Source organism: Battus philenor, unplaced genomic scaffold (genome assembly GCF_028537555.1).
Source record: "Battus philenor isolate CCGP_79_NKW_IND1 unplaced genomic scaffold, ilBatPhil1.0.hap1 SCAF_2, whole genome shotgun sequence".
Lineage (NCBI taxonomy): Eukaryota > Metazoa > Arthropoda > Insecta > Lepidoptera > Papilionidae > Battus > Battus philenor.
The window spans coordinates 6,887,194-6,914,618 of record NW_027181682.1 but is presented as its reverse complement, the minus strand read 5'-3'; the positions used below and the strand labels follow the sequence as shown (position 1 = coordinate 6,914,618).

The following is a 27,425-nucleotide window of genomic DNA, read 5'->3' as shown; positions in this document are numbered from 1 at the left end:
GGCCCGAAGTAAGAGACTACGTTTCTGAGCTATCGTATCATAACTGATAGAGATTTACATATATTTCTAAACCAAATTCGTCCATTGACGGATTTGTTTCGTATGTATCAAGAGTGACTGTCATAACGAACCATCGTTTATGTATCTTTTTCAATTGATTTGTTAGTTTTATACGGTTTATATTTAAACGTAACATTTGAAAAGAGTTTAAAATCACACTAGTATAATTTATACAACTTCAAAAAATTTCATTTGACATTGACACGCAATAAATTTGTTCAGATAGTATATATCACAACAATTCAGTTCTTAGTTATACATTTAAGAATAACCTCCTTCCGTGAAATTAATAGTCAATTATTAGTCAAATCAAATAAGTCTTTTAATCTTTAAAACGACGTAACGGGGAAAAAAAAACAAATATTTAATAAGTTAAAATATACTTTAATACCATCTTAATTTTATAAGTATGTACAAGGTAATATATTTATTTTTAAATTTAAAGTCACAACTACATTTTAGATCCTGATAAGCAATCGAACACAATGACAGTCTTCGTTTTGTCATAAGGTTATTAAGTAATTAACAAGTCATATGTTATCGTTTAGTTACAAATCAAAGCACTGTGTCCAGAAGCGATCAAGGGCGTGATAGAAATGTCGACTGACTCCGGATAACGAATGATTTTCATCGGTATAACTCTGAAAAAGAGAACAATTTAATGTATAAATAAGTCATCAATAGATACTAACAAGTATTTAAATGATAGAAGTTTCAAGGTTCTAGAGTGGAAACCTCGAATCAGCAAGCGATGCGTAAGACGTCCACCCTCAAGGTGGACAGACCACTTTGTTAAAATCGTCGGAAGACGCTTTTAAAAGATTTTATAGGTAATCTTTTTGAGAAGCCTAAATTCAGTAGTGGACGTCTTACGGCTCAAATGGTGATGATAATTAAAGTGATGACAAGTTTATCTTATAACTCATACATATGTTTTAATTAAAACTGATCGTTTTTAAGACATGGTTTTTAAGATAATCTGATACACAAATTCGATGAAATGCATATGAAATAGTTTATAACTCACCAATTGCTCAAAAGCGATATCGGCATGTTGCAACTGCTTGGCGAGTTGCATGCTATGCTGGTAATGAACGTTGTCGTCTCCGCTACCATGTACTAGAAGATAACGTCGCCCGCGAAGATTCTGTGCCGCCACTAACAGGTCTGACTGCTTATAACCGAGTGGATTGGCTTGCGGGGTATCCATATATCTTTCTGTGTATATTGAATCTGTAATAAAAATAATGATATATAATGCTCGCTTGATGTAGATAATTACAATTTCTATTTGAAACCTCGTTAGTGAAAGAACATATAAGTTAAACGTAGAAAAGTACAATGGGTATCTTGTCACTAGTGTTATGATTATCAAGCAAACAGTATAGAAACAGAAAAAAACAATGAGAAGGTAGTCAACGTGTACGAAATAAATTAGAATGTTATTATATACATAACGTTCATTTACTTATTTACGCAAATATATAATTATTTATATAAAATTAATACGATTTTATTAAAATAATCAATTTAAATGAAGTTTTCAATGTTATAAAAAGTAACTTGCCTGAGGAAGAAAGGAAGGCAAAACTTAATGAATAAACGATTAATAAATTGTCGAGAAAGTACTGCTTAAAAAATATTTTTAAAAAATTTTGCGTTTCGGGCAGTTACATCATGCAGGTAACTACAATTGAACAGCCTGCATGAAAAAGGATTTTTTGATGAATAAAACGACTTGCAATGTGTGTTTGAAATTAAAATCTAGATTGAAAATAGTAAAAAGAAAAAGTGAAAGAATTGAAAAAAAAAATCAGGAATGTAAATTTTGAGAGGCCTTTAATTCTTAAGTGGACGTTTCGAACTTAAAGTGGGAAGGAAAAGTCAGGATTCAGCTGGAAGAGTGATAGATGATGGAAGGTTAGCTAAAGGAGTGACGAAGCTACAAAATACATTTACTTTAGCAAAATTAAAATAAAAATCAAATTTTCAATTTATTAAAGCTAACACTAATTATTTGTATGCAATAGAAACAAAATATGACAATAGATTTCAGCGACTCTGGGATATTTATTTATCTGTTTAATTGTTGTATATCACATTGTACTTTTTCAAATGTTTTAGGCTAGTTAACAAATAATGTTTTCAAATAATAATGTATAAAAAATCTATATCGCGTTAGTAGCATCACGGGGAAAAACTAATAACTGTTAACACTTCGAAAAAATATAGCAAAATAATTAACTTTTAATTTCGTAAAAATATCAATAATTTGATGCCCTTTTCAAATGGAAATTTAAACAATATTTAATGACATATTTTGTAAGCTTGGAGACTGGAAGTCTGGCCAAGTTGCGAGTGTCAGTGGTGTCGCCAATTCGTTGTCTATTTTCATTGCAAGACAGGCTCGGTGAGGACGACGTGCCGAGAAAATTAATAATATTGCAATTTTCATCTTTCAGTCATTTGCGAACACGACCTCGTATTTCAAAATCTTTGACGAATAACGCTACATTCTCACGTCTATATTCGCAAATGATTTTATTAGACCTGGACTAATTTTGTTTAATCTGTATTAAATATATAATATACTAATGTCATAAATTAAGATAATTTTATTACATTGAAGAGACTTTGCTTTAACATGAGCCTATTACAAGATAGAACACGGTTTTTTTAATATATAAACACATTGTTTCTGATTCGATATTGGTTCTGAGAAAAAGAGCACATGAATTTAAAAGAAATTGTGCGTGTAAAAATTTAATTATAACTGGGTACATAAATAAACGCAATTTATTATTAAATAACCTAACCTCATAAAAACCTGCATACGTTCTTAAATACTTTAGTTGAGAAAATACTAATAAACAACACAAGTACCTTTATGGTTTATAAAACACATTGCGTTTATTTTCGTGAGTACATTTATACGTATGAGATTTATTCTATGTGTAATTAAAGTGTGCTCAATTTTAGGTGCATATATATCTTGTCGGCTCATGTAACATCGCGCTTTTTACGCGTATCTCGTACTATTTTCATTTCAGGTTGATGTATGATCTTCGGCATAAAATTCACTATTACATTACACACAGTTACAATTGAAATTATTTACACTTAATTTAACAAATATTTACAACTAATAAGAGTTCTATAAGTTATATAAGTACTGTTACCCACCGTAATATAACCATGAAGTGACTGGCGCCACTGCCGCTCCACAAGCAAGTAATTTAATCTTGTCCCGTATTAGCATCATGGTGGTAGCATAACCACCATAGCTCCATCCCCATACACCGATGCGTTCAGGATCGATAAACGGATATAGAGTTATCAGCCGTCTGAAATGAATTATGTATAAGGATTCCACGAAAAAGTAATAAAGCTGCGGCTAAAAATTGACAAAAACAAAATTGAGTCGACTCTATCGTGGAATAGTAACGTGACAATAAAAGCAAGAACAGAAAGTGCGCCGTTTCAGAACGAAAAAGTGGAAATAATACCTATGATATACCTATTCAGTCAATGGTATAGACTGGTGGATCTAGACTTAGTGACTGGTTATCTCTTTATTTTTAATTGTTTTCCGAGGGTGGGTAAAAAGTAAAAATAAATCTACTAAATAGAAAGAAATTCTAAATTTGACAAAAAATTCGCATTGTCTCTAGATGGTTTTTAAATATAAATTTTAATGATAATTAATTTTAGGTTTTTTACTATTAGCTAGATGAGATTAACAGAAGCTGTCAGTTCTATAATTTGTATAATAAACTAGCTGATCCCCCAAACGTTGTTTTGCAAAAAAAATGCAAGTTTTTAATTAACAAATAAAAAATAAGGGTTAATCGTAGAGGGGTGAAAATTTAGGGTTGTATGCATTTTTGTATGCTGTATCATAATAAAAGAAAAAAAAAGAAAAAAATTGTCTAAAAATAAAAAAAATTTAGGGGTGGACCACCCTTACCACTTAGGGGTATGGAAAATAGATAGTAACCGATTCTCAAACTTACTGAATACGCATATAAAATTTGGTAAAAATCGGACAAGCCGTTTCGGAGGAGTTCAAGTTCGAACACCGTGACACGAGAATTTTATGTATTAGATTATAATGATCAGTATGCATTGAATGGATTATTTTTTCCTTTACCTTTTAATACAAAAGAAATGGAGATGAAAGATTATTTTATTTTCCATTCAATCATGACTCAAAACAATATACATTTATGGAAAATTTACGTATAGCGGGCAAAATTTTCTTTGCGCGGTTAGAAGCTCTGCAACTTCCCGCAATTAGCAGTAATTATGTCAAAGTTGACACAACACTCGTGGGAAGAAGTTTGCTATGCTACTCTCCTTCCATATTTAAAATGTAAAAGGACGCCATTACATAAACCTATAATAATGTTGTGTTAAGACAAATAGATATAAAAACGTATAGAGGTTAATTAAAAATATTGAAATAGTGTATATATTGCTGTAGTAAACTATTTTAATATATTAAAAGGCACATACTCTAGTGCGGCCAGGGTATCGGTTATCTCGACAGTGCCGAGGGCATTATTGACGGCGTGCATGGCCTCCACTCCCATCACACCCGAGCCTCTTACGTCAATAGACGCGACTATAAAACTTCTATTGGTCGCTAGATACGACGTGTAGTATTCTGAAAAAATGGTAAAATTATGAATGTATCAAAAAAAATTAAAGTAATAAATCACACAACAAGTCCCCGAAAAAAGTTATTTTAGACAAAATACTAAAATTTAGAGTAAGAATGTTTGTTTCAAATTAAATAAGACAAATGAACAAAAAGGATGGAAACATCTTTGTGCAATCATATTTTACTTCTCAAAACTTAATTAATCGTTCAATCACTTCTTCAATTAGCTTTTATGGACTAGGCGCCTTCTATAACATCTAATATTCAGCCATAATTTTCCACAGTATAATTAGTTCTTATTTTCTAAAATTAAAAAAACACCTTAAGAAAATACAGTTTAATCGTCATAACACCCGTTTAGTGTCCTTTCTGAGAATACTGAGGTAGAACTGCTGTACCTGTTGCTGACTAGAAAATATGCTTTGGAAATTAATTCAGACACATGAAACTTTATATAAATGCAGGTGGAGGGGTTCTTTAAAAATTTAGTGAAATAAACTGTAAAACTTTTTTTTGTTACCAAACATTTTGGGTATCGAATGTAATTTTGTTAGCAATAATTAAAAAAAAATTTAAATACATAAATAGAGTTTTCATAAAACACTACCTAGATTAAAATTGTCTTTCACTCTATTCGTTCCGGGCCCTGCATAGACTCTTAATACCATAGGATATTTTCTTCCCTCTATCATTTTAGGTGGTAGCATTAGTTTAATGTGAGCCACGATGTCTTTGTCGAGTGTAATGGAGCTAAATAGTATCATAGGCTTCTTATACCGCCTCAACTTATCGCTTAATTCGTTGTTGTATACAATAACCTTTAAACCATTAGTCTGTAAGAAAACAATTAAATATTACTGGTAAAAATTGATCTTTTTCAATTAGGTATAAAAATTAAAATATACGAAATAAAAATCACTTTACCCGTCCATTTAATAAATATGTGACTGGAGGCGAGTTTGAAGAACTACAAGACATTATGGCAAAACTTGCAGAAGGCGAAAACATTGCAGATACACTACGGCAAGATGAATCTCGGCATGATATACACGTATTAGCACCTTTAGTCGCCGCCCATAATTGCCTCTCCCAAGGACTATCCCAAGGCGATACAATATAATACACAATGTCCATTTCTTCATCCCACCCGACGACAGCCGTAACCGTAGAATTTCCGGGAGTTAAATCCACAGTCGTCAACGAATTAAAATCCAAAATCGCCGCGTGCATATACCTTTGATGATTGTAAAGCAAAGGCTGTACTTCCAGCATTCTTGTCCCTGTACTATCGAAAAATGGATCTCTAATGTCAATCCAACCATTTCTCTCAGTTTCCTGCTTCACCATATTACATTTGTAGTTAGTTAGGTCACAGTTCACCAACATGCTAACATTCTGTCTTCTATTCAACCAAAGGACAATAAGATTTTGATTGGTCGCCCAATTTACTCGTCCCAATATGTGATCTAGTCCAACAACATCGACTGGAGCCGGTATTACCCACGGTCCGTGTTCCAAATTATTTAAATTAAATACCCGGAGACCAACCAGTGGATTAGTGCGGCCTACCTGACGAAAAAACAAAAGCCATATAACATCAAAAGTGTGAGCGACAAATAACCAACATCGTTCAATTCTTTACCAACTTAAAACTCTGCCATTGGCATTGAAAAATTGCAAAGGCGCTAGATCTGTTGAAAGGTAATGTTATATATTTAAATTACATTGTTGGACGAGGCCAGGACGAACTTATTCGACTAAACCAAATTTGTATACTATTTTTAATTTTGCGGTATTTGAAACTGGTAAGTTTGTTATTATTGCAATTACAAAAATTAATTTCTGTTTTTGAAATTGATGTATTTTTTGGACAAAATTGTTCGACAGTATAATGTTATATACTAAATAAAGTTTTCTACATATCAACGTCAATCATCATTAGTTTTTGTTACGCAACAAGGCTATTAAATCAATGCACTCTCATTATTAAGCTTATAATAAAAAGTAACCAAATCAAAATAACGAAATTATTGTAATGATATATATATTATAACTCCAAGGTTCACGTAGTTGTATTAGTATATTAAAACTATGTAGTTCCAGGATTTAAATATTTAGTTTGTACCAACCTTCGAATATTTAAATTGCACCAATTGCGGGTATTGATTGTCAAAGTCACTCGGACTGCCGTAATACGGGTAGATGGCTGACTCCACATTCCGGTCGTCAAAGGAAGCTACGGCGAGGTAAGTGCCGTCTGGTGAAAACCACAACGCTTCCGCCGCATTGAACACCTCCTCTGAAATTTTAATTCGCCTTTAAATAAGAAACTACACGTTACTTTACAAGCTTGCACCACCTGTTGCAACTCGTACATAGATTAATATAATACAAAGGTGGCAACTTAAAATTCGTAGATATAATATTGATAACAGTAAAACAGGAATCAAATAGCATTGGTTATATTTAAGTCCAAAAAACCTGAAGTAAGCATTTTAGACGATTAATGTAGAAAATAATTTAACCTAACGAGCAAAATTTCTGATAATAAGTACTGGCTATTATAAGTGTTCGTGATTGTAATATAGCTTATTTTGCACAAAAAATAATAATTTTTGTTATAGAAGTCAAAATTTTATGTTAAATATATACTCGAAGTCTATCCTGTCAGTTATTATTTATACAGTGTTATTAACTTTAGGTGGAAAAGCTTTAAAGCTTTTATATATATTTCCAATCACGCTGTATGCATAAGGAAGATTTCAGATTTCAAAGATTAAATTAACATGTTACGATTGGTAACGATCAATCTGCATCGATTTCCAATAACATTTTCATTTTCCTGAATTTATATTAGCTTCGACGGCTGACTTATCTAGTGATGAAATATTGTATGAATTAATTTAAACCAAAGTTTTAGCATCCGGGCCTCTAACCGCAGCACTCTTGTGTTGAAGTTACTCGTAATCTACTCGTAGCTAGACTTTAATTACAGCTGCGACCAGAAACAGCGTCGCATTCCGGACTTTCATAGGCAACATGAATATGTAAACAGAAATTGTAAGAACTATTATTGTACTTTAGTAGATATTTATTTATTCAATCAATAAAATTACTACATAGGATAATTTACAGAAACTGCATGTGTACGTCACGAGTAGAATGCCAGAAGAGCCCAATTGCATAGAAAAAAGAATCAAACCGAACACCACTATTTACTAGCTTTATCTTAAGGCTACGGGAGTTGTTAACACGCGCTGATCTAAGAAAAGCCCACAACAAACCACTAGTGTTTTTGTGGTCACTTTTACAATATCCTTTACACCGTATTAGAGCAATACATTTCCGAGATTTTCACTTGTTGATTATATCACTTGAAAGCGGTCACAATGAGATACAATTTTATTACAAATTAATTTTATTTAATGAACTTCTTAAGAGATAATTTTTGGTGATATGATAATATAGAGACATATGTGTGGTTATTGCAACCTCACCATAATAGTATTTTAAAGGTTTAATTCTGTAACTTTGAGTCAAAATCTATAGATCACATAATATTTACTAATCAAAAACATTAAATTAATAATACCTACCACAAATTAGTAACCAACGCACTAATTTAAAAAAACAAAGTAGTAAAAATATGTTAGTAAGCCTGCAAAGATATTGTCCTATCGTAGTTTAATATAAAATTAAATAAATAAGTCGTATATCAGCGTAATCACTTTATTTATTGATTTAATTAAATAAATTAATATACAACGATTATTTATAAAAAAAAATCTGTACAATGCAAAACTTTTGTTTTAATAACATTATTATTATATATTATAATTGTACGCTTTATGGTACTCAATTTTTTAGCCTTTTTTATCTTCAATCTACGGCAATTGTTTTACAGCGATGGACAGTTGTTTTAAATGAATCTGTGTTTGTGTGAAAAAACATAAGTGTATTTTTACAATTTTCTTCGCAATTTTTCTGTGCCTTATACCTTAAGAAAAAAAAAACTGAATTCTGCAAACCGTTATTGAGTTTTGCGCTTAAAAACACGTTAGGCTATTCATTTCCATTTATAAAATACTCATAAGATGATATAGAATTTGATATTATATTTTTTATTCAATTTAAGACAAAATCATAATTTCGGTAAGATGAAAGTTTTTCCGCGTGATATTGTGGTAAGTTTATACATAAAACAGAGTTAAAAATAACGTGCAATTCTTAAAAGGAGCCGCAAAGACTTTTTAATCCCTTTACTTCGTAGTACGTCCTCAAGACGCTTTAAACGGCACATTTAAAGCCGGAACGAAAGAAAATGTAACATACTGTCATAGTGACACAGATATTTTCAAGCCATGTTTACGTTTTTAAAATGTTAATCGTACATAACGCAGATAACAAACGTAAACAGCTTATTTTTGAAAATAACGAGTTATAATATAAATCCTTTTTTTATAAAATTCAGAATATTACACTACTAATATTTGTATTTACACTAATCACACAAAATTAATATATAATATATGTATAAATCATGATTTTAGTCAACTCTTCCATTTTTGCATAAACAGTATTTTATTGAAATTATAATTTAATTTTATCAACTACCAAATTTACACATTAAAATTTACATTTTACTTTACCTTCAAACGTTTTTGTTTATCATATATATTACGATATCTTTTCTTTTACACAGGATCTTATGTTTCGTTAGCTTATTAACTCTTAACAGGAACAAAATGTGCAACAGTTTCTTTTTAATAAATAAAAAACCGCTTCTCTCTCCTTTGATGTAAAGAGATGATGCAACCTTTGTTGTTAAAAATCATAAGCCTATACTTTAATAATCAGTTCCGTGTCAAATATCTTTTTTCATTTTACTGTAGTGTTAGCATCAGATCGATCAGAAATCCGTAATGATAATCAGGTTTAAATGGCTTTTTAGAATTTTTATTATTATTAATTTTTTTTTATATTAATCGCCTGGTTAGATTTATTATTGATTATTTTAAATAAAATAAAAATATAATATGCTAAAAATAAAGATAAAGGTAGCAAACGGAACACTTACCCTCATATATCCAGTCTGTTGCACCGTAGTACAATTCTCCAGGGATTCCGTCATTCGTTAGTCGGGTAACTTTATCAGGTTGGGCAACATTAGGGACATAATAAACATTATTGTTCTCAACGTAGGCCAATGCGCCTTTCGTTCCCCAAACTACCACTTGCGTTGGTCCTTGGCCTATTTTAGATATGGACCTTAAACATAAGAACTTATTTACTCATCTTTTAATACCGGAGGCAAAGTTTAAGAAAAGGTCAATTTTCACATTTAAAAAGCATTTTAACAAAAACTTGTTTCTTAGATTGGTAGTAAATCTCTCTTGCAAGTAATATTTTAGATAGGTTCAACGAAGATACAAATATAATATATATTATAATATTATTTTATGTCATATTATAATATTATTAACACAAATCTCACATATTCATCAATGTTGACTAAAATAAGTTTATTGCTAATAATTTGAAAAAAAATCTAGGCACTTTCAAGTACTAAGCCCAATTAGACTCGCTTCAATCATTTGCTCCAATCGTCCTTAATCTGGGACTGGTCAAGGTAAATGTAACCATGTGAAGACATACTTTGAAACTTAATTGTCAAAGGAACATGGATAGGTCAACGGACAATAATAATATACCGAAATCTTACACCTAAATGTTGTTCATAGCATTACCATTAACTCAAGTTAAAAATTATTTCTTTACTGCATCACATTATCGTAATATTAACATAAAAAGCATAAAAATAAATAAATTATATTTGTTACTCCCTAAAGAGCATCCAACATATCACAGCCTTTTCACGTGAATAAAAAAAATAGTCACTTCACTTAGTGACGTCCATTGATCATTTAGACAGTAAATCAGAGAAGCGGCCGTAACTTTTGATAGGCAAACTTCATCTGGTGAATGTAAACATGGCTTTCTAATTTAATTCGCAACAATGACGAGTCACTACTTTCTTAGCGCAAACTGACTACAGTTCCTAAGTGACAAGACGTTAAAATAAATGAAAAAAGAATTTACAAAAAGTGATTATTTCACATATGTGGATTAAAACACGTGTTTGATAGCATATGTGTTTTAATATGTATATATTTAACCACGGCAATGAAATTGTAAAACAAATGTAAAATATAATTTTTAGCCGAAACAGTATTAATAAAATTGTTTAATTTGAACCGTAGCCGTTACTAAGTACACGTTGAAATGGTTGGATATATTAAAACATAACATGAATGATTACACTTTTCTTACATTCGACGCATATAATCGTTTAACATGCAGCGAAATTAAAAAGCCTTCGCGTTGATTGCTATTAAAGCTAGTGTTAACGTATCGTATGGTAGTTTAAAAAATATTCCCGAAACTAGAAATAAATTCTCGTTAAGAAATATTTCAATTAAGACTTTATAGGTTGACCGCGCATTTTATTTAGTTTTATGTTTAATAAACATTCAAAAGATAGAGAGAAAAATCAAGATATTTATGATGATTAAAGGTGTAAATTCTTTAAAGGAGTGAATTTATAATCATCAGTCAGCAAGAGCTTTTAAGCTTTAACTCATATGTTACATTAATGTATATTTTCTTATACATTGTATTGCAATGCAGCAATATTTTTAGTCTAATCTTCAGAGACAAATAAGAAACAATAATTAATTTTAATATATAGTTATCCGAATTTTGAAAACGCTTTATAAGTATTACATTATTTATTTCTGTAAGCATCGATTTTTGGAAAAAGTGTACCATACATTGATAGACAGTAAATAAGCTATATAGTAATCCATTTAAAACTTATACACCTATAGCTAATCACTCTGTCGATATCGTTTTTGTGTAATACATTACATCAAATTCAAAGATATATAGATAATATAATTTTACGCGATTTTTAAAAGTTGAATCGAAAGTTTTAAAGCGTTTCTTTTATGAAAATTTGATGACACAGAACCCTTAAACCTTAATGCAGTAAAGGTTCAAGTCTCACATAGCTTATATGATATTAAAGAATAGTAATATGAATAAAATGATTACCTATAATTAAACTCACTTTAGTTCAATGTCGTAAACAGAGTAGTCAGCTAAAGTCGAATACCGATACACCTGAAATATTAACGATTACAAATTTTGTATAATTTTTCGATCATCTACACTTGGACCTTCATAAAAACGTGACCAATTTAACATGGCCGCAATTCAAATATTAGCATTTGCGATAGTACTTAGTTATTTGTTTATTATTATTTACCTTGACACTTAAGTATAAATGTCACAGCGAGTATTTGTGAATATAATCATGTTAAGGGATAATAAAATTATCGAAAAGATCTCCCACTCCAAAATACATATTCTGTGAATACGATACAGCGTTCTACTTAGGTGGCGTATTATTGAAGACTTTAATGACAAAATATTTTATTAAATTATGTTGGATAATACATACTGCAGTTTATTAGTAAATTAAAGTGTTCGTTATTTTATAAATATATAAATATAACTAGATAGTAGATGTGATTGTTGAAGATATATATATTCAAGTTAAAGAAAGTAGTTTTATTATTTCTTGGTTTGTAAACTGGATAACTGATAAACCATATATGTGACATACTATAAATATCTAGTAATATCTTAGTCAAGTTAAATATAACAATTCAGTTATAACTGTAACCGAAATTGATTTATATCTCATTATTACATACCTTTGTCACGTTGGCCGCTAGTAAAAAATATTTAAGGTCGTTAGAGTACGATGCAACTGCATAATGGTGCAAATTGAACTGCGAACAAAAGATATTTAATTTGAATTCAAACGAATGCCTGCGGTGGAGGCCATTGTGAAAAGGCCTAACGTACAAACTAAAGCTTTAGGTTGTTCATTAATAGGTGCAGATAACCATCATGAATACTTCTGGCCACAAGATGAACTATGATGTAATAATTACTATAATTCTTAGATTCGTTGTATTAAAAAGAATAATATCTTAACATAAAAAGTAGATTTTAACTTTACATAAAAATACGCGATTTTAATTAAAGCTTTTCAGTAGCTGTAATCCGACATTAATTGTTAAACAACTACAATGAGCTATTAATCATTTGGCACGTTAGTATTGCGATCGTGGAACTGTAATCCGCGACCCAGTTTTACCCAGACATATCTTTAAATCATTAGCCAAGGTGGAACTATGAAATCGCACTAAACACGAAGCCCGAGATAATCGTAAACTAATCTTATGCGGTTTCATATTATATTCTCATTTACTCTTATAACCCCTAATAAATAATTAATTTCAACCGACATAGTTTTATTAAAACACAATAACGCGTTCACACTTGCGTTTTGTTAAATTGAACATTTGCTTATGTCGATTACACAAACAACAAATATCCAACTAAAATAACTTTTTTAATATCAACGTTGATTAAAAGTATTCTTTTTGAAATACCGCTAACTGCATTTTGAATTTTATAAAGCGACTTCAGCGCTTATTGGAAAAATCCACAGACACCTCGATTTTACGCCGCGCGCAGCTCTCAGAGTGCGCGTGCTCGAAGTACACGGCTGCACCGTGTTGCGGCGACACGGCAGTCGTTCTTCGAGCAACGCGAGAAGCGCTGCTCAAAGAACGATTCAGTAATACCTATTGAGTCTTTCTCTTTGTTGAGAGGGGAAAAACCAGAAAATTGGTGATTTGATTATTTTAGTGACAAAGCAAATCAAAAACATTTTACTTGCTTAGACCGTTGTTTCGTTCTAAATTTAAATATATTGGTAAAAATTCATCAAACATTTATTTTAAAAAGGTAAGTAAACAGTAATATTAATAATTAAGTAATAAGAAAAAATCGAACTAATATTAAAAAGCGTTTTCAAGCAATGTAAAATGACTTACCCAGTCCGTGTCGTTTAATATCGTCGTAAAAGTATCGGTTTTAGCATTATATTTTCTAAAATCTGTGTGATGTTCCCTTACTACATATTCTGTATCTGAAATTCAATTTGAATGATTATATTATTCATCATATATATCAATACCATCATCATCATTCCAGCCATAGGATGACGATTACCCTACCCGATTGACTTTCATTATGAAACAGAAGCCGACTTCTATTCACTTTATAGATGGATGTCCTAAGCTTCAAGTACTGGTGTGGATCCTTTAGGCCCTATGGCCGGACATTTGTTATGCGTGCTATTTATATATAAGTTAGAAGGATTTCATGAAGAAGATTAAAACGAAAGACAACAATTCCTATTCTCTTCTTTTATACTTTGTTATATCAAAAATATTTTTCAACGCTGTATCAATCAAGTATTTAAACAAAAGTGAAATTCCAAAACAAAAAATAGGTGAAACAAACAAACGCTCGTGATTCATACATACTCAGATCATTTTATATGGCATTATAACGGATCAAGGAATATATTAAACGTCACATAAAACTGCACGCAAACCTTTACCGTCTCGAACCGTTACATATGAAACCCACACGCGACTTTTTTTTAATCTCTGCATATATTCATTTTGCCGTAAAAATTCTGTACAGCTTGATTTATATCGACAAAAAAATAATATAAAGAAGCTGTGAATGCCGTCAGGTTATATTATATAGAAGTATGAAGTGAAACAAAAGACAATGTGTGGTGAATAAATTCCAAAATATTATCTTTGATATTACAATAATTTTATCATGAAATAAAAATAATATTTAGTTAATTTTTTTTTTCATATGTAAGATGTACATAAAACCGATCTTTAGAAGAGAAAGAATTTCGTCCGAACTTCACGGATTGCTAGGACAAAATTATACACAGAAATATTTGAATACTTAGAAAACCGTACAAAGCATAACAATATTTAACCTTCAGAAACACCACACCCGAATAATCTGCCTCCGGCCTTGCTGGACGAGGAAAAAGCTGAATGCCTAATCGACAGCATGGAGGAACAATGCTCTCCTGCCCTCCTACCCGCGGACCCGAGTCACCTTATAAAGGTGGACCATAAAGTCTAAAAGGGCCCGCGTACGCAAGCCCTCCCCAACGGTTGCTCCCAAGTAACCGACCGCCCAACCCCAACAAGTGGCCTCCCAAGGCCCTCCCGAAAACGAAACTAACCTCACCCGCCCGTCTTTCTCCATGACAAACAAAGCGTGAATAGCTATTCACTCGTAGCTTCTTGCCAACGAGATGGACAACGCGAAAGCTAAAAATACCTCAAGACCATAGAGCTTTCCTCCGAGGGAAAGAATATCTGTGCCCTCAAAGAGGTCTGCTCCCTTTCAGGGCTCTTGTTCGAGGTCCCTCACCGCAGACGCATCGCCAGCCAGTGCCACAGATGCCAACTATACGGCCACGCAGCCCGCAACTGCTTCTCCTGCCCCTGGTGCGACAAATACCTAGGGGATCACGGGACTGCAGACTCCCCGTCTTACGGTTACAGGGACACCACCCGCGTGTGTCATGTACTACTCACTTACACCTGACACGGTGGCCGCGTCCGCCAAATCCGCGTTCAAGCGAGGGCAATGCAGAAAGGCCTGTGTTTCTCTCGACCGCCGAGTAGTCCTCGTTTCGTGCTATGTAGCACACTACACCCCACTCACTACACTATACACCTACACGGGTATAGTACTCCGCGTATGGACGTTTTACGTCTTACGTCGTAACTGAGATACGATCCCCAGCGTAAAAATTTTTAGTCCGAGGACCCCTGTTTCCACGGGCTCAATCGATTCGATGAAGCTGCACAAAGCCTAAACCGGCTAGCAAGATAACTTCTAGTACATCTAATGCAAATTCAAATGAAAAGGGCTCCCAGGAGCCCTTACTCGATGCTATAAATACGGTCACGTGCAATGAAATTGAGGAAGTCATCCACAATTTACACCTACGTAACGCGCCGAGCTCCGATGGCTTAACAAATAAGGTGGCCAAACTCCTCCCGACTGACATCATTCAGGTTCTAGTCCTTGTTTATGACGTGGCCATGACCTACGGATTCTTACCCAAACAGCGGAAGAGTGCAGTAGTCATAAGATTCTTGAAGCCCTCCAAAACCAAAACCAAAACCAATCCCAAATCTTATCAACTCATTAGTCTCCTAAAAACTTCTGGGAAAATCTACGAAAGATTAATTCTTGCTCGAATTAGGAGATTCATGGAGGCAAAAGAATTTCTTTTCCTGAACAGGTGGATTTTCGCGCCAAGCACGCGTGCATTCATTAAGTGCACAATATCACGGAAGGGACCCAACTCAGGAGCCATGTTTCTCGACGTGGCTAAGGCATTCGTCAATGTCTGGCATAATTGACTCATGTACAAACTTTACGATGTCGTTATACCGGATCGTATGCATAATACGAGACTTTCTGGGCAATCGGACGTTTCAGTATCACGACGAAGTAGCCTGCTCCCTACCACGTCCGGTTCAGGTGGGCGTGCCCCAAAAATAAGTCCACGGGCCGGTGTTATACACGCTTTACACTATGACATTCTACGTATCAAGAGTGTCGAACTCGCCTTTTTAATATTATATTAAAAGCCTCCAGACCGTAGCCACCGTCCTGGCACGATAGTTCTGGAAATGGAGGATTTCAATAGTCCCAGATTAATTTCTCCAAAAGCACTTTTTTCGAACCGCAACCACTTTCTTCTTCCAGCTTCAATCAAATTCATGGGCAGTTCAATGCCATGGGTGACTCAAACCTATCCAATATCAATGCTTTGCTAAGTGTTGTCCTAGATGACAAACTCAATTTCAAAGGGCAAGTCGAAAGTGTGCGAGAAAAGGCAACATTTGTGCTCAGCCGCCTCTATCCTTTACGAAACAGCAGGTGTAAAATATCACTGCCGAATAAAATGTTACTGTATAAAGTTATATTCAGACCCATCCGAAGCCCGTGCTTCGCACATGCTAATCCTCGCGTCATTCTCCGACTCCAGATCATACAGAACAGGTTTATGAATAGGGCGACGTGTGCATCGTGGTAAGTAGGCAACGAAGACCTGCATGTAGACATGGAACTGCCAATAGTCACCCAGTTTCTTAAACAGACATCAACTCATTACTTGGACTCTGCCACTCAACACACAAATTTATTGATTGTAGATGCCGCCACCTACAATACGATCACACCAAGTGAATTCAAACGCCGCACCGAGACGCGTACTCGAGTTTCCAGATGACGAGACAACTATAAGACAAGCCACGTACACTGCATATCGTCATCGTCGCCAATCGATAACAAATCGGTCTCATCGGAAACGAGGTCGGATCGTAAATCACAGGGGACGTCAAACTCCGACCATGCTACATAGAAGCGTTGTTGGAGTTTCTACCGCCACTTCCTCTCTCAGCGCTAACGCTTTTCGACGTGGTAGTAATAATATGCTATGCCAGGCAACCGGCCAAGCCGAAGTTTTGGCGCCCCTGGGTCGAAATACTAAACGGGTATTATCGACGAGTGACAACTCAAGTCGAGGTCCCCTCGTGGGGGCATTTGCTTGATCACTCCATGGAACGTTCATCGAAGCGATCGAAGAGCTCGGCGGCCTTCCAATCTGGTAAAATAATAATAAATAGCGGCCCGAGCTGAGGTTTCCTGGGGTAGCCTAGAGCTTCACTACTTTAAAAGAGGTCTTAGGCTAGGCGCACTCTACGCCCTGCCACCTTATACCCGCGGAATCTGCAAATGCCTTTTGGGCAGCAGTAAGAGTCCTATCAAAAAATCGGAAAAAAGAAAATCAATTAAATCGTTAACTAAAGAAAACAGTTTCTGTAATTAAAAAAAAATGAATTATTATACACTTCATTTGTAAGACGTCCACAGCTGAACTCAGGCCTCCCCATAAATTTTTAATAGGACCATTGACCACCTTTCAGTCCCGTAAGTCATCACTGGTCTGATGAAGAATTATAATCTATCAAGTTTCCAATAAGATATTAATAACTTTAATTTTTAGATAAGATACTTCATTATTACTTACCTGATAACCATTCTATTTCCACTCTCTCTGGATAGAATTCAGCTTGAAGAGGTACAATTTCTTCAAGATTAAACGTTTTCGACTCGATCAGTGGATATAGCGACGATTCTGTATGACCGCCTAATAATACTAACGGCAATAATAATTCAAAAATACGCGCCTGAAAGGAAAAATAAATTGTTAAACTTAATACCAATGAATAATTAATTATGTTACTTATATTAGTCGAGTTACTAGCGTGATATTAGTTTATGTCCTGGAATGAATTATATTTGATTATGCATACACAAAATAACAGTGCACTGGATGCAGCCTATATGTCGTGTTTCATGGTTGAAATACTTATTATATTTATACATTCCAAGACTAAAAGTAAATGAATATAAACTAAAGTAATGGAACCACAAAATAGCAAAGGTATAATCTCCATATAAACTTTTTTATTCATAAAAACAAAAAAAAAGTAAAACTTTGAATCCACGATGTTTTAGCTTCGTCACGGGTTTCCACAGCATACTTCCTGTGCCGTTGTTGTAATCTAATATAAAGAGGATATTACTGTAGATGAACTCGAACTCGACCTACTTTCGTTTCGTAACTGATTTAAAAAACAACTAAATAAAAAGAGATATTTTTAATTTATATTATCTCTTTTAAGAATTTTAAACGTTCCTAGAAATTAACCCCTTTTAATAAATATGTCTTTAGTTTTACTTGCAAATTTGTTTGTATAAAGTATTATAAGACAGCAGTAATAAAGCTAATTAAAAAATATACCGCTATTACAGTTAACAGTAATTAAAATACCTGCCTATGAATGACTATTTGTTCCTCATTATTTTAAAATTAACATCTGTGTGTACACTTCAATGCAAGCAATTTTTACTGTTAACACCTACCAATATTAATTATCTTCAAACGGAAATTATATAATACTCTTTCGATATTTGTACGAAGTATACAATTTTTAGTGTTGAATTGTCTATTTTTAAAACATGTGATTACTTGTTTGAGACCATTAAAAGGTAAAGTTTATTGTGGGCGATGCCCTCAATAAGCTATTATTTTTTAATAGATTTGCAACGAATAGTTTATTTATGTGCTAATTATCACAAAATCATATAATATTTAAACGTAATTTATCATTAAATGGCATTATTATTTATAAAGATAAAGATTAAATCCATTTATTCAAAATTGGAACTTTTAATAAGACTTAGTAATGGTATTTTTTTAAATCTTTTAATCTTTGATTTTACTTGGCTTCGCAAGGTATTATGATTGTGGAGAAGAACCAGGAATAAACACCGCGACACATTTTTTCTGTCAAGTATATCCTAAATGAAAACATAATATTCAAGTGTCAATTGCCAACGATTCTCTTTAATTTAGATATTCGTATATTGAATAATATGCCTTTTCAGTCAATTTATTTTTAATGTGTTTCGAATTTAATAAATTGTACTTTAATAGTGTTTTGCGGATTTTTTTTTTTATAAAAGTTGAGATTTTTAAGTAACGTATACTATACATATTCAAATTAAAACCTAATTAGTTTTGAAGGCAAAAACCCTAAGTACGACTATTCGTTGACGTAACAGAAAACAATAAGCCTTTGTGTGAAATTTTAATTACTTTACATCCATACGTTAAACACAATAATTGTTGACATAGCGACCGGTATTTTAACTCTCTTGAGTTTCTTTAATGAACCAATATTGAGTACAACTTTACCGCAGTGGTATGCTAGCAGTTTCTAAGTGTCCAGTTGTCATTGGTTCGATGCACACGTATTATATGATAGCACTTTTGTTACTTTTAAACATTTTCTAAATAAATTTACAATTTTTATTACAACACATTTAATAACGCTTCTTTCATATTTTGTGTGTGGACTTCCCGCATATGTAACTAACTGGATGTCCCCTGCCAGCTATCTGTGTCTGCAATTTTTAATGCCTTAACAATATTTTGGCCAAGTTTTTTGCGTATAAGGCTACAGTTTGAAATTATGCATTTTTAAAGAACACCCCCTCAAACACCTTGCCGATAGATTATAGTTATATCTGTTCTTAACTGAACTTTGTGTGGCAAAAAGAATATTCCTACCAAAGTTCCAGTCTATGCCTGTTTCAGAGGTATTGTGATGAGTCAATACATGGGTGAACATCGTTTTATATACACATATATGTACAAATATATAATGATCACTATGTAATCTTCCTCTTTACAGACCTACCATCGCGATGCCCTTGTGGTATTGTTACTGGAAATAATAATAAAAAAAATCTCGGAAGAAATATATTAAGGTACACAGCAAATATCATTTTGCAATAAAAATGTTAATGAAAAAGAATGTTTCTAAAAAATATTTAAAACTGTCAGCATTGCTTATCTTTTTATGACAGCTTAACGTGATTATTTGAAAAATTTTCTTTGATAAGCAAACAAACGTTAAAAACTTAAATTTTTAGCGTTAGTGAATTCATAGATTCTATTAATAATGTGTTAGTTGAAAACATTTTTCCATTAAGGTGTTTATTGATACATGTTACCAACAATATACTACCAGGAGATCGCAGATGAATTTACTATATTAATTTAAACTAAACATTCAAGTTATTACTAAACATTGTACCGAATGATAGATAATATAAATAAATAGATCGGGATAAATGAAAAATTAATATGAGTAATCAGTACGCTATTACAGAAATTAAACAAAGCCAACCAAGGTTGTGTGCGCGGGAATTACATTGTTTTTTTCCTCTCAATGTTATACTTGAAATAAAACTAAAAAACACATTTACTTATCTTTCTTCGTTTCCCAATATTTGAATAATGACACAAACGTGCAGGATATAAAGTTTACCTTTTTAGTGGAATGATAAAAAAAATGGAACCATTGTAATGCGAACAATAATGAAATGAAACCTTGTTCACATCCGTGGTAACATATATAGATAATTATTTTGATATAAAACTAAGGAGCAACTCTACTTATCAATCTCAAATTATATCAATTCATCATCATTTCAGCCTTATGGCGTCCACTGCTGTACACAAATCTCCCTCGTATTTATAAAGAAGCCTATAATTGAAGAACGGTGTGACAGTTTCTAATATAATTTAGAATTTACCTATTACCTATGTATGCATAACTTATGTACATGAAAACCAGAATAACTATCACTACATTTCTATAGAATCATATGGAGTAACTAAAGATAATTTAAATTTGTAATTATTACCAAGATGAAGAATGTATTATTTCTACCATATCTTATTAAAAGGTTAAATTGGTTAACACAAGATATCTTTTGCGATAATATTAATTGGAGTACCTCCAGTGTCCACAACATAAGTTATTTTATTCTGTGAATACGATCTGTACAAAGCATAAATTTATTAATAATTGGTGTTTCTTTGTTTTTAGGAAGTTAATAGAAAGTAAAAACATATTAACAATTAAAAATTTGAAATATGATTGTGCATAGGCACTACTTTAAAGTTATAGAACAGGTTCAGAAGGTCTTTAAAATAAAGGAGAAATGCTGGATTATAAGATATCAATTTATAACTGGTGATCGAGAAACACTTAAATAAACAATCAAACCAAACTTTGAAAATATTTACCCAGTTCAATGTACACTATTAAATGAATTACAAAAAAGTTATATTTTATTACCAATGCGATTATATTTGTTATGCTGACCTATTTATTACTTTATATAAAAAAAAACTCGAATACATCAATATTACAATCTAGTTATCTTTACTACTCTGGTGTCAAAGTTTAATTGAACAGTTGAATAACTTAAACATATTATGATTTCCATTCACATTTTGGCACTAAATAAAGAAGTTTGTATCAACACTTACCATATTACGAAAATGAAACGATTTGCAGGACGAGGGCAAGCTCTCCTCAACGAGAGTTAAATGATTCAATCAGATGGCATCGGCATCACACCGTTCGCGCGTCGAAATATCTTTGCGGACCGACGCACAGGCAAACCGTGAGGCGCGCGGACTATAACTGACACAAGCGGTCTGAGTAAAAAATGCGTACGCGCCGATACGCAGTCACTCGCGAATACAATACAGTATTGAGATATTTCTTAAACAGGTTTTTGGTATCCTGATGGTTAAATTATAAAACAAGGTCAAAAGTTAACATTTTTTATGTATAGCATACACCATAATCTCAGTAAAATGTTTACATTTTCTTATTGAACGATACATACATACCCCAAAATCGATATTAAGTTTAAGTATGTAAAGCGTGCTTGTTTCAATTTATGTAATGAAGATAAAAAACAAGAAAGTGTATGAAGTAATTTCATATCTTATTTGCTATATTATTATTTATATTATGTAAGCCACGAGGTAGTAAAACGAGAACTCACCATTATAGCCAGTTGTGATAAACAATATATTATTTGTACGATAATTAATTACAGTAAATGATTCACCTGTTTCTATATTTTATAATAACTCTTATAAATTTCATCTCCATTCTTGTACTAAATAATCGCAACTAAAGAATTTTGGTCCTATGAGGTTAATACTTCGAGGATTTAAAAATCTTTTAAGTTTTGCTACATTTATCTTTTTACATAAGGTATAAATATCTCTCAAAAGATAACTTGGGGGATTGAAGTCACGGCTTCCAAGCAGCAATCGGTAATTGTAAACATAATCTCCTAAAATATGCTGTGGGTGATTTACTTCTTACAGCCACATAGTCGCATGAATTAGAATTAGAAATCATTTATTTGGTTTGAAACTTTAAAATTTTACATTTAAAATATTGTTAGAAGTGTTAGTTGTGATTATTATTAGCAATTTTCTTCTATGATTTGGACGTCCACTTATATGTAGACTTCCTTCGCCTTATTCCATAAATACCTTCTTCGATGTTACGGCCCATCTATCTGTCATAGCAAACGCGCACAATATAATCGTTTATCTCAACTAACCCGTTGATTGATTCTAAGTATCTTTACGTTAAGGCCTTGTTGAGGACATCGGAAGACGGTGGATGCTAGCCGCTTCCAACCAGTCCTAAAATCTCTGGGGAGACCATCTCACGGCTAAAATTATAACGATAGTATTCCATTGATGGTGGTTCCAGTGATGCCACAAATTTTATTTACATCAAACATTTTATTTATATATTGTCTAAATAAAACTATATTTCCTCTCTCAGCGAATTGTTCAACTTCTGTAAACGTTTTGTAGTTTTCGAGTTCATATTGTTACGGATGCTGTGGTTTTGATTGTAGATTTATCTCATTGCTGTTGAATCACAAGAATAACCGTTTAAAAATTACTAATTAGAATATGTTTTATTTCTTAATATTATGAATTATATTCTTAAGATTTGATGTAAGAGACAACGAAAACTATTAATCATACCTATCTCAGACACAATTTTTATAATAATTCTTTAGTCATAGATAACAATGTAAATAAGTAATTTAAAATAAAACGATATATTGTCTGTAAGGAGTAATATAAAATGTCGAAATCGCACCCGATAATACCTAAAGAACGCTTGCAGCACATTCTTAAAGATATCGACTCCAATAAGCGCTACATTCAATATAGTACAACAGTACCTTTGTTATAAGCCAAAATAAATATAAATAAAATAAGACGCAAATGTATGGGAACAAAATTGAAAATGCAAGTCTCTTTGTTTTTACATATTTGTTTCTAATAGTGCGTTACTGAAATGCCTAAAATTTATTTTAACATATGTCTGCACTATTTGTCTGTCAAGTACATATTATAATTAATACTAAGAATATTCTCAAGAACATTGAGTGTTAACGATTTGCTCACAAATCTATTTTTTCTACTTATATAACATAAAAGATATACATTTATTGTTAATATGTAAGATATTAACATAAAATATGTTCGTATTGACTAGGCCGTTGCAATTAACACATTTAAAACTTTCTGATTTAACGATTAAAGTAAATAGAGAACATGCCTAGATGGTTTCTTTAGATAGCATACTTGTGCCCAATTAGCTTCTTTTAACAGTATTTACAAAAAGGGTTATTAAATCGCCCGGTAAAAATATAAAAATCTGAATCTATTTCCTGTAATACATAGATTTTTAGAAAACCAGAATACGCGTAGTATCTAGATAAAAATGTATCAGTTTTGCGACTTTTTTTAAAAAAATGCTAACGTAACCTTTAAAAAAATTGATCCTTGCTTGACAACTTTAATTTTCATTAGTTTCTTGGAAACATAAATGAGATAAATTATAAGTGTCTAATAAATGCTCCATTTAAAATAAAAACTTGTAATTTTAAAAAGGCTAGTTTCATTTCTAAACGACCTTGATTTTGTCTTCAAGCTATTCTTGCTTTAGAACTTGTAAGGTTGTTCACACTGCGACGAACTATGAAGTAAATATTGTAGTGACGTAATTCGTGACGAGACTCGGAGCGCCATTTTGCTGTTATGTGAGCACGTGTTATACAATGCCTTTCCAATATATTCGATTAGTGATGATAAATAAATAGCCTACGAAGATGGATGGCATACTGGTAAGCACCAGTATTCCATCGATTGAGTCTTAATTATTATTTTATGGTTCAAAAATATCGTAAAGAGACCACAACCAAAACTTTAATTCCAGTAATATCTAAATTACCTTATCATGAAATATGTGAAATTAACAATCACACACCGTTTAAATTTATTATTCTTAAATATGTATAAATATGAAAATAAAAATTTGTTGAAATATATTAAGAGAGACCAAAATTAAACAATAAAAAGTTTATTGAGATGATGGTATAATCAATATGTCAAATGTAAAGCATAAACAGATGTAGTTCCATTTTTAAACGGAGTAATTTTACAATAATTCACGTTTAATGGGAGAAAATAAAAGATATTTACTATTATATAATAGCGTACATATTCAATGCATACCACAACGTTTCGTCTACAACTTCTATCGTCTATCTATTTATATATAGGCAATTTTAATTTATGTACATGTCATTGCGATATCTCTGAAATCATGAGGCTTAGAGATTTCAAATTTCGTACAAATATTGTCGAAGGAAGATCATATTGAACTGATCTTCCTTCGGCAATGTTTTATGAAATTCCACCCGCACGGGGGGGGGGGGTAAGAGGTAGTTTAATAAAAAAAATGAGACAGAATATTTTTTATCAAGAACATATTTCATTAATCAATGCAGTAGTACACACTGATAGAATCAATTATTAAAAATAAATATGCTTTTATTTACATCCAATGATCAATTTTATTTACAAAACAACGTAGCGATTTACAGTTTAGTAAGCTTCACATCTTGAAAGGATTTTGGTCCAAAATCGCAGGACTACAGAATAATTTTGTATTTTTAATTATTGCCTATGTAGAATGTAGCACGGCATTTTAGCAAACAGAAAAAAGCACATATCATTTGGCAAATAGCTCGTCTTCTCATTCCTAGAATAAAATATGTGTTACTTCCATAATTTTTGTTACTCGGTACATTTTAACATAACTTCTATACGATAACGATCGCTTGATGGACAGATTTATCAAAATTAGTACAACCTCAAGAAAAAAACTGCCTCAAGTAGAATATTATGAAAAATAATAAAATACATTTCTTTTATTAAAAACAGTTGCACTCGCAATCTTTTTTTCTTAATTTTGTAAACATAATTATGACAATGCATCTTAAATTTTAAAAGTGAAAAAAACATACAACGGCTACTCCATTATAAAACTCGTGTTTGCTATAGAGCTCTTATTATGCAATCGACATCATTCATTTCCCTTTCACTTTTGTCGGGCGCCGGCTCTACTTCTTAGGTCCTGTTCACAAATTAACAGACACGTTGGAAAAAAGTACAATTTTGAATTCTTTGAATACATATCCATATTTTTACCGGTCAATTACACCTCCTTAACTTTTTGGTATATTATATATAACCTTGAAATATAAACAGGACTCCTCTTCCTTCATTATTATATTCATTTCAGCTGTAGTAGGCATCCTACAGCTCGACATAAGCTTTGCCATAGATTTCCAAAAAACCAGCTGGTAGTAGCCAGCATCAAGCGTTTTTCACCTTGTAGTGAGATCTTACGCTGAGCTTGACGATCCGTGTTCTCTCCGTTTTCACTTCAGAATCTTAAGGCCCCAATGGCCATATGTTCTGCGCGCCTTGGCGCGATGTGGCTTGCCTTTTCAACTTGAAAATCCACTGGGCGATATCGGTTACTTTCATTCGTATACAGATCTCCTCGTTATAAATAATAATAACGTAAATAAAAAAAATAATACAGAGACATCTTGTTAAAAAATATTGCAGTGATCAAGCTTCCCAACAAAATTCAGAAATTATCTTTTACCGGAGATTGAGAAATAAAATATAGCAATATGTATATAATTTGCATTAGATTTTGGAGCCATACAAAAGTTTTAGCCTAAGCGATAATAGACCCTATAAGAAAGTATGATTTATATAAAATAAGCCGTTTAGCAATCGTATTTTTTTAGAAAAATCGTAAACCAAAAATCTCATTTGTAAGAAGAGCCGGCTGGAACAAAACTTATTTCACTGAAAAGAAAAACTGCCTATAAAACGAGTTCTTGCCAAAACCAAGGTTTTTTTTTTTTATAATGTTAAACTAAATTACAAAATAGAAAATATTTTGTTTGTAAGGTTCAACCTATCATTGTAAACAACTTAATTATTAATAAACTATGCTGAGACAAATCTCTGTGTATAAAGTAATGCTTATATTTAAAATGATGCAACTGATAATAGCCAGTTTTTACAACTGTTGCTTGAAGCATTTCGTCTTACTTTGAAACAACAATAGATTGACAACTTTATTTCTTTCTCCTCTAGAAACGGTATAATATGTGTTCTTTTCGACCAACACGTCGTGAAAGTTGCGTTATATACCTCTTGCATTGACATTTGCTTTTAGTATCATACCTCCAAAAATATTTTGCTCGATCTTTTAACTTAAGGCCATTAAGTAGCGCCCTTTTCCTCGTTTACTAAGAAAACTTTTTAAGTAGCTTACGCGCTTCTAACTTTAATACTGTATAAGTTTTGTCTCTTAAGACCTATTAATGCAAGGTTAAAAAGATATTTATTTACAGAAAAGAAAACTATATTCTTTGAAATCAAATGTTGAAAACTTTTGATTAGGAAGGATTTTTGTATTCCATGTTGAAAACAGATTTATTCATTTTGTTTTAATGAAAGATACTTTACTCAAACTTTAAAATTTTATTCAATAAGAGCAAGCAAATTATTTTATTAGATAAACTGAAAAGTAATGTTTTATTACTCTACTTACGATGATACCTTAATCGATTGTAAAATAGCACTGTACAAATATTAAATTTCAATAATATAAATTTAATTTCAACTTTATACATAATGCCGAACAAAATATTCTTATAGGGCTTCGCAGATGGGTTGACGATCGCAGTGTGCTACTATGGTACACAGAGGATGCTGCTGCCTACCCTCTGGAAAATTGGTTGTGAGCAGTGAAGATCCAATATAGTTAATGCACAAATTGAGAATTATTTTTTTTAAGAAGTTATCAGTTCT

The 27,425-nt window shown here is 32.2% G+C and overlaps 1 protein-coding gene across 1 annotated transcript; it reads right to left on the bottom strand.

Annotated features, from left to right (window-relative positions):
* Positions 1 to 441: 441 nt before the first annotated feature.
* On the bottom strand, positions 442 to 21,816 carry LOC137922024 (venom dipeptidyl peptidase 4). Its single transcript, XM_068764856.1, has 13 exons — positions 21,678 to 21,816; positions 17,796 to 17,955; positions 13,696 to 13,790; positions 12,502 to 12,579; positions 11,853 to 11,905; positions 9,801 to 9,991; positions 6,853 to 7,022; positions 5,648 to 6,292; positions 5,331 to 5,556; positions 4,576 to 4,726; positions 3,244 to 3,404; positions 1,088 to 1,293; positions 442 to 701 (listed from the first exon to the last, which is right to left on the bottom strand). Exons 1-13 carry the CDS (start codon positions 21,678 to 21,680, stop codon positions 609 to 611), a joined length of 2,232 nt encoding a protein of 743 aa, XP_068620957.1. The 5' UTR covers positions 21,681 to 21,816; the 3' UTR covers positions 442 to 608.
* Positions 21,817 to 27,425: the final 5,609 nt, after the last annotated feature.

What these genes read in the sequence shown, in the direction of transcription:
- LOC137922024 (XM_068764856.1), bottom strand. An exon ending in AACAGACTGGATATATGAGG is followed by an intron (nt 7,023 to 9,800) that starts GTAAGTGTTCCG and finishes TTAAAATTTCAG; the next exon opens with AGGAGGTGTTCAATGCGGCG. An exon ending in ATATCGCTTTTGAGCAATTG is followed by an intron (nt 702 to 1,087) that starts GTGAGTTATAAA and finishes TCTCTTTTTCAG; the next exon opens with AGTTATACCGATGAAAATCA.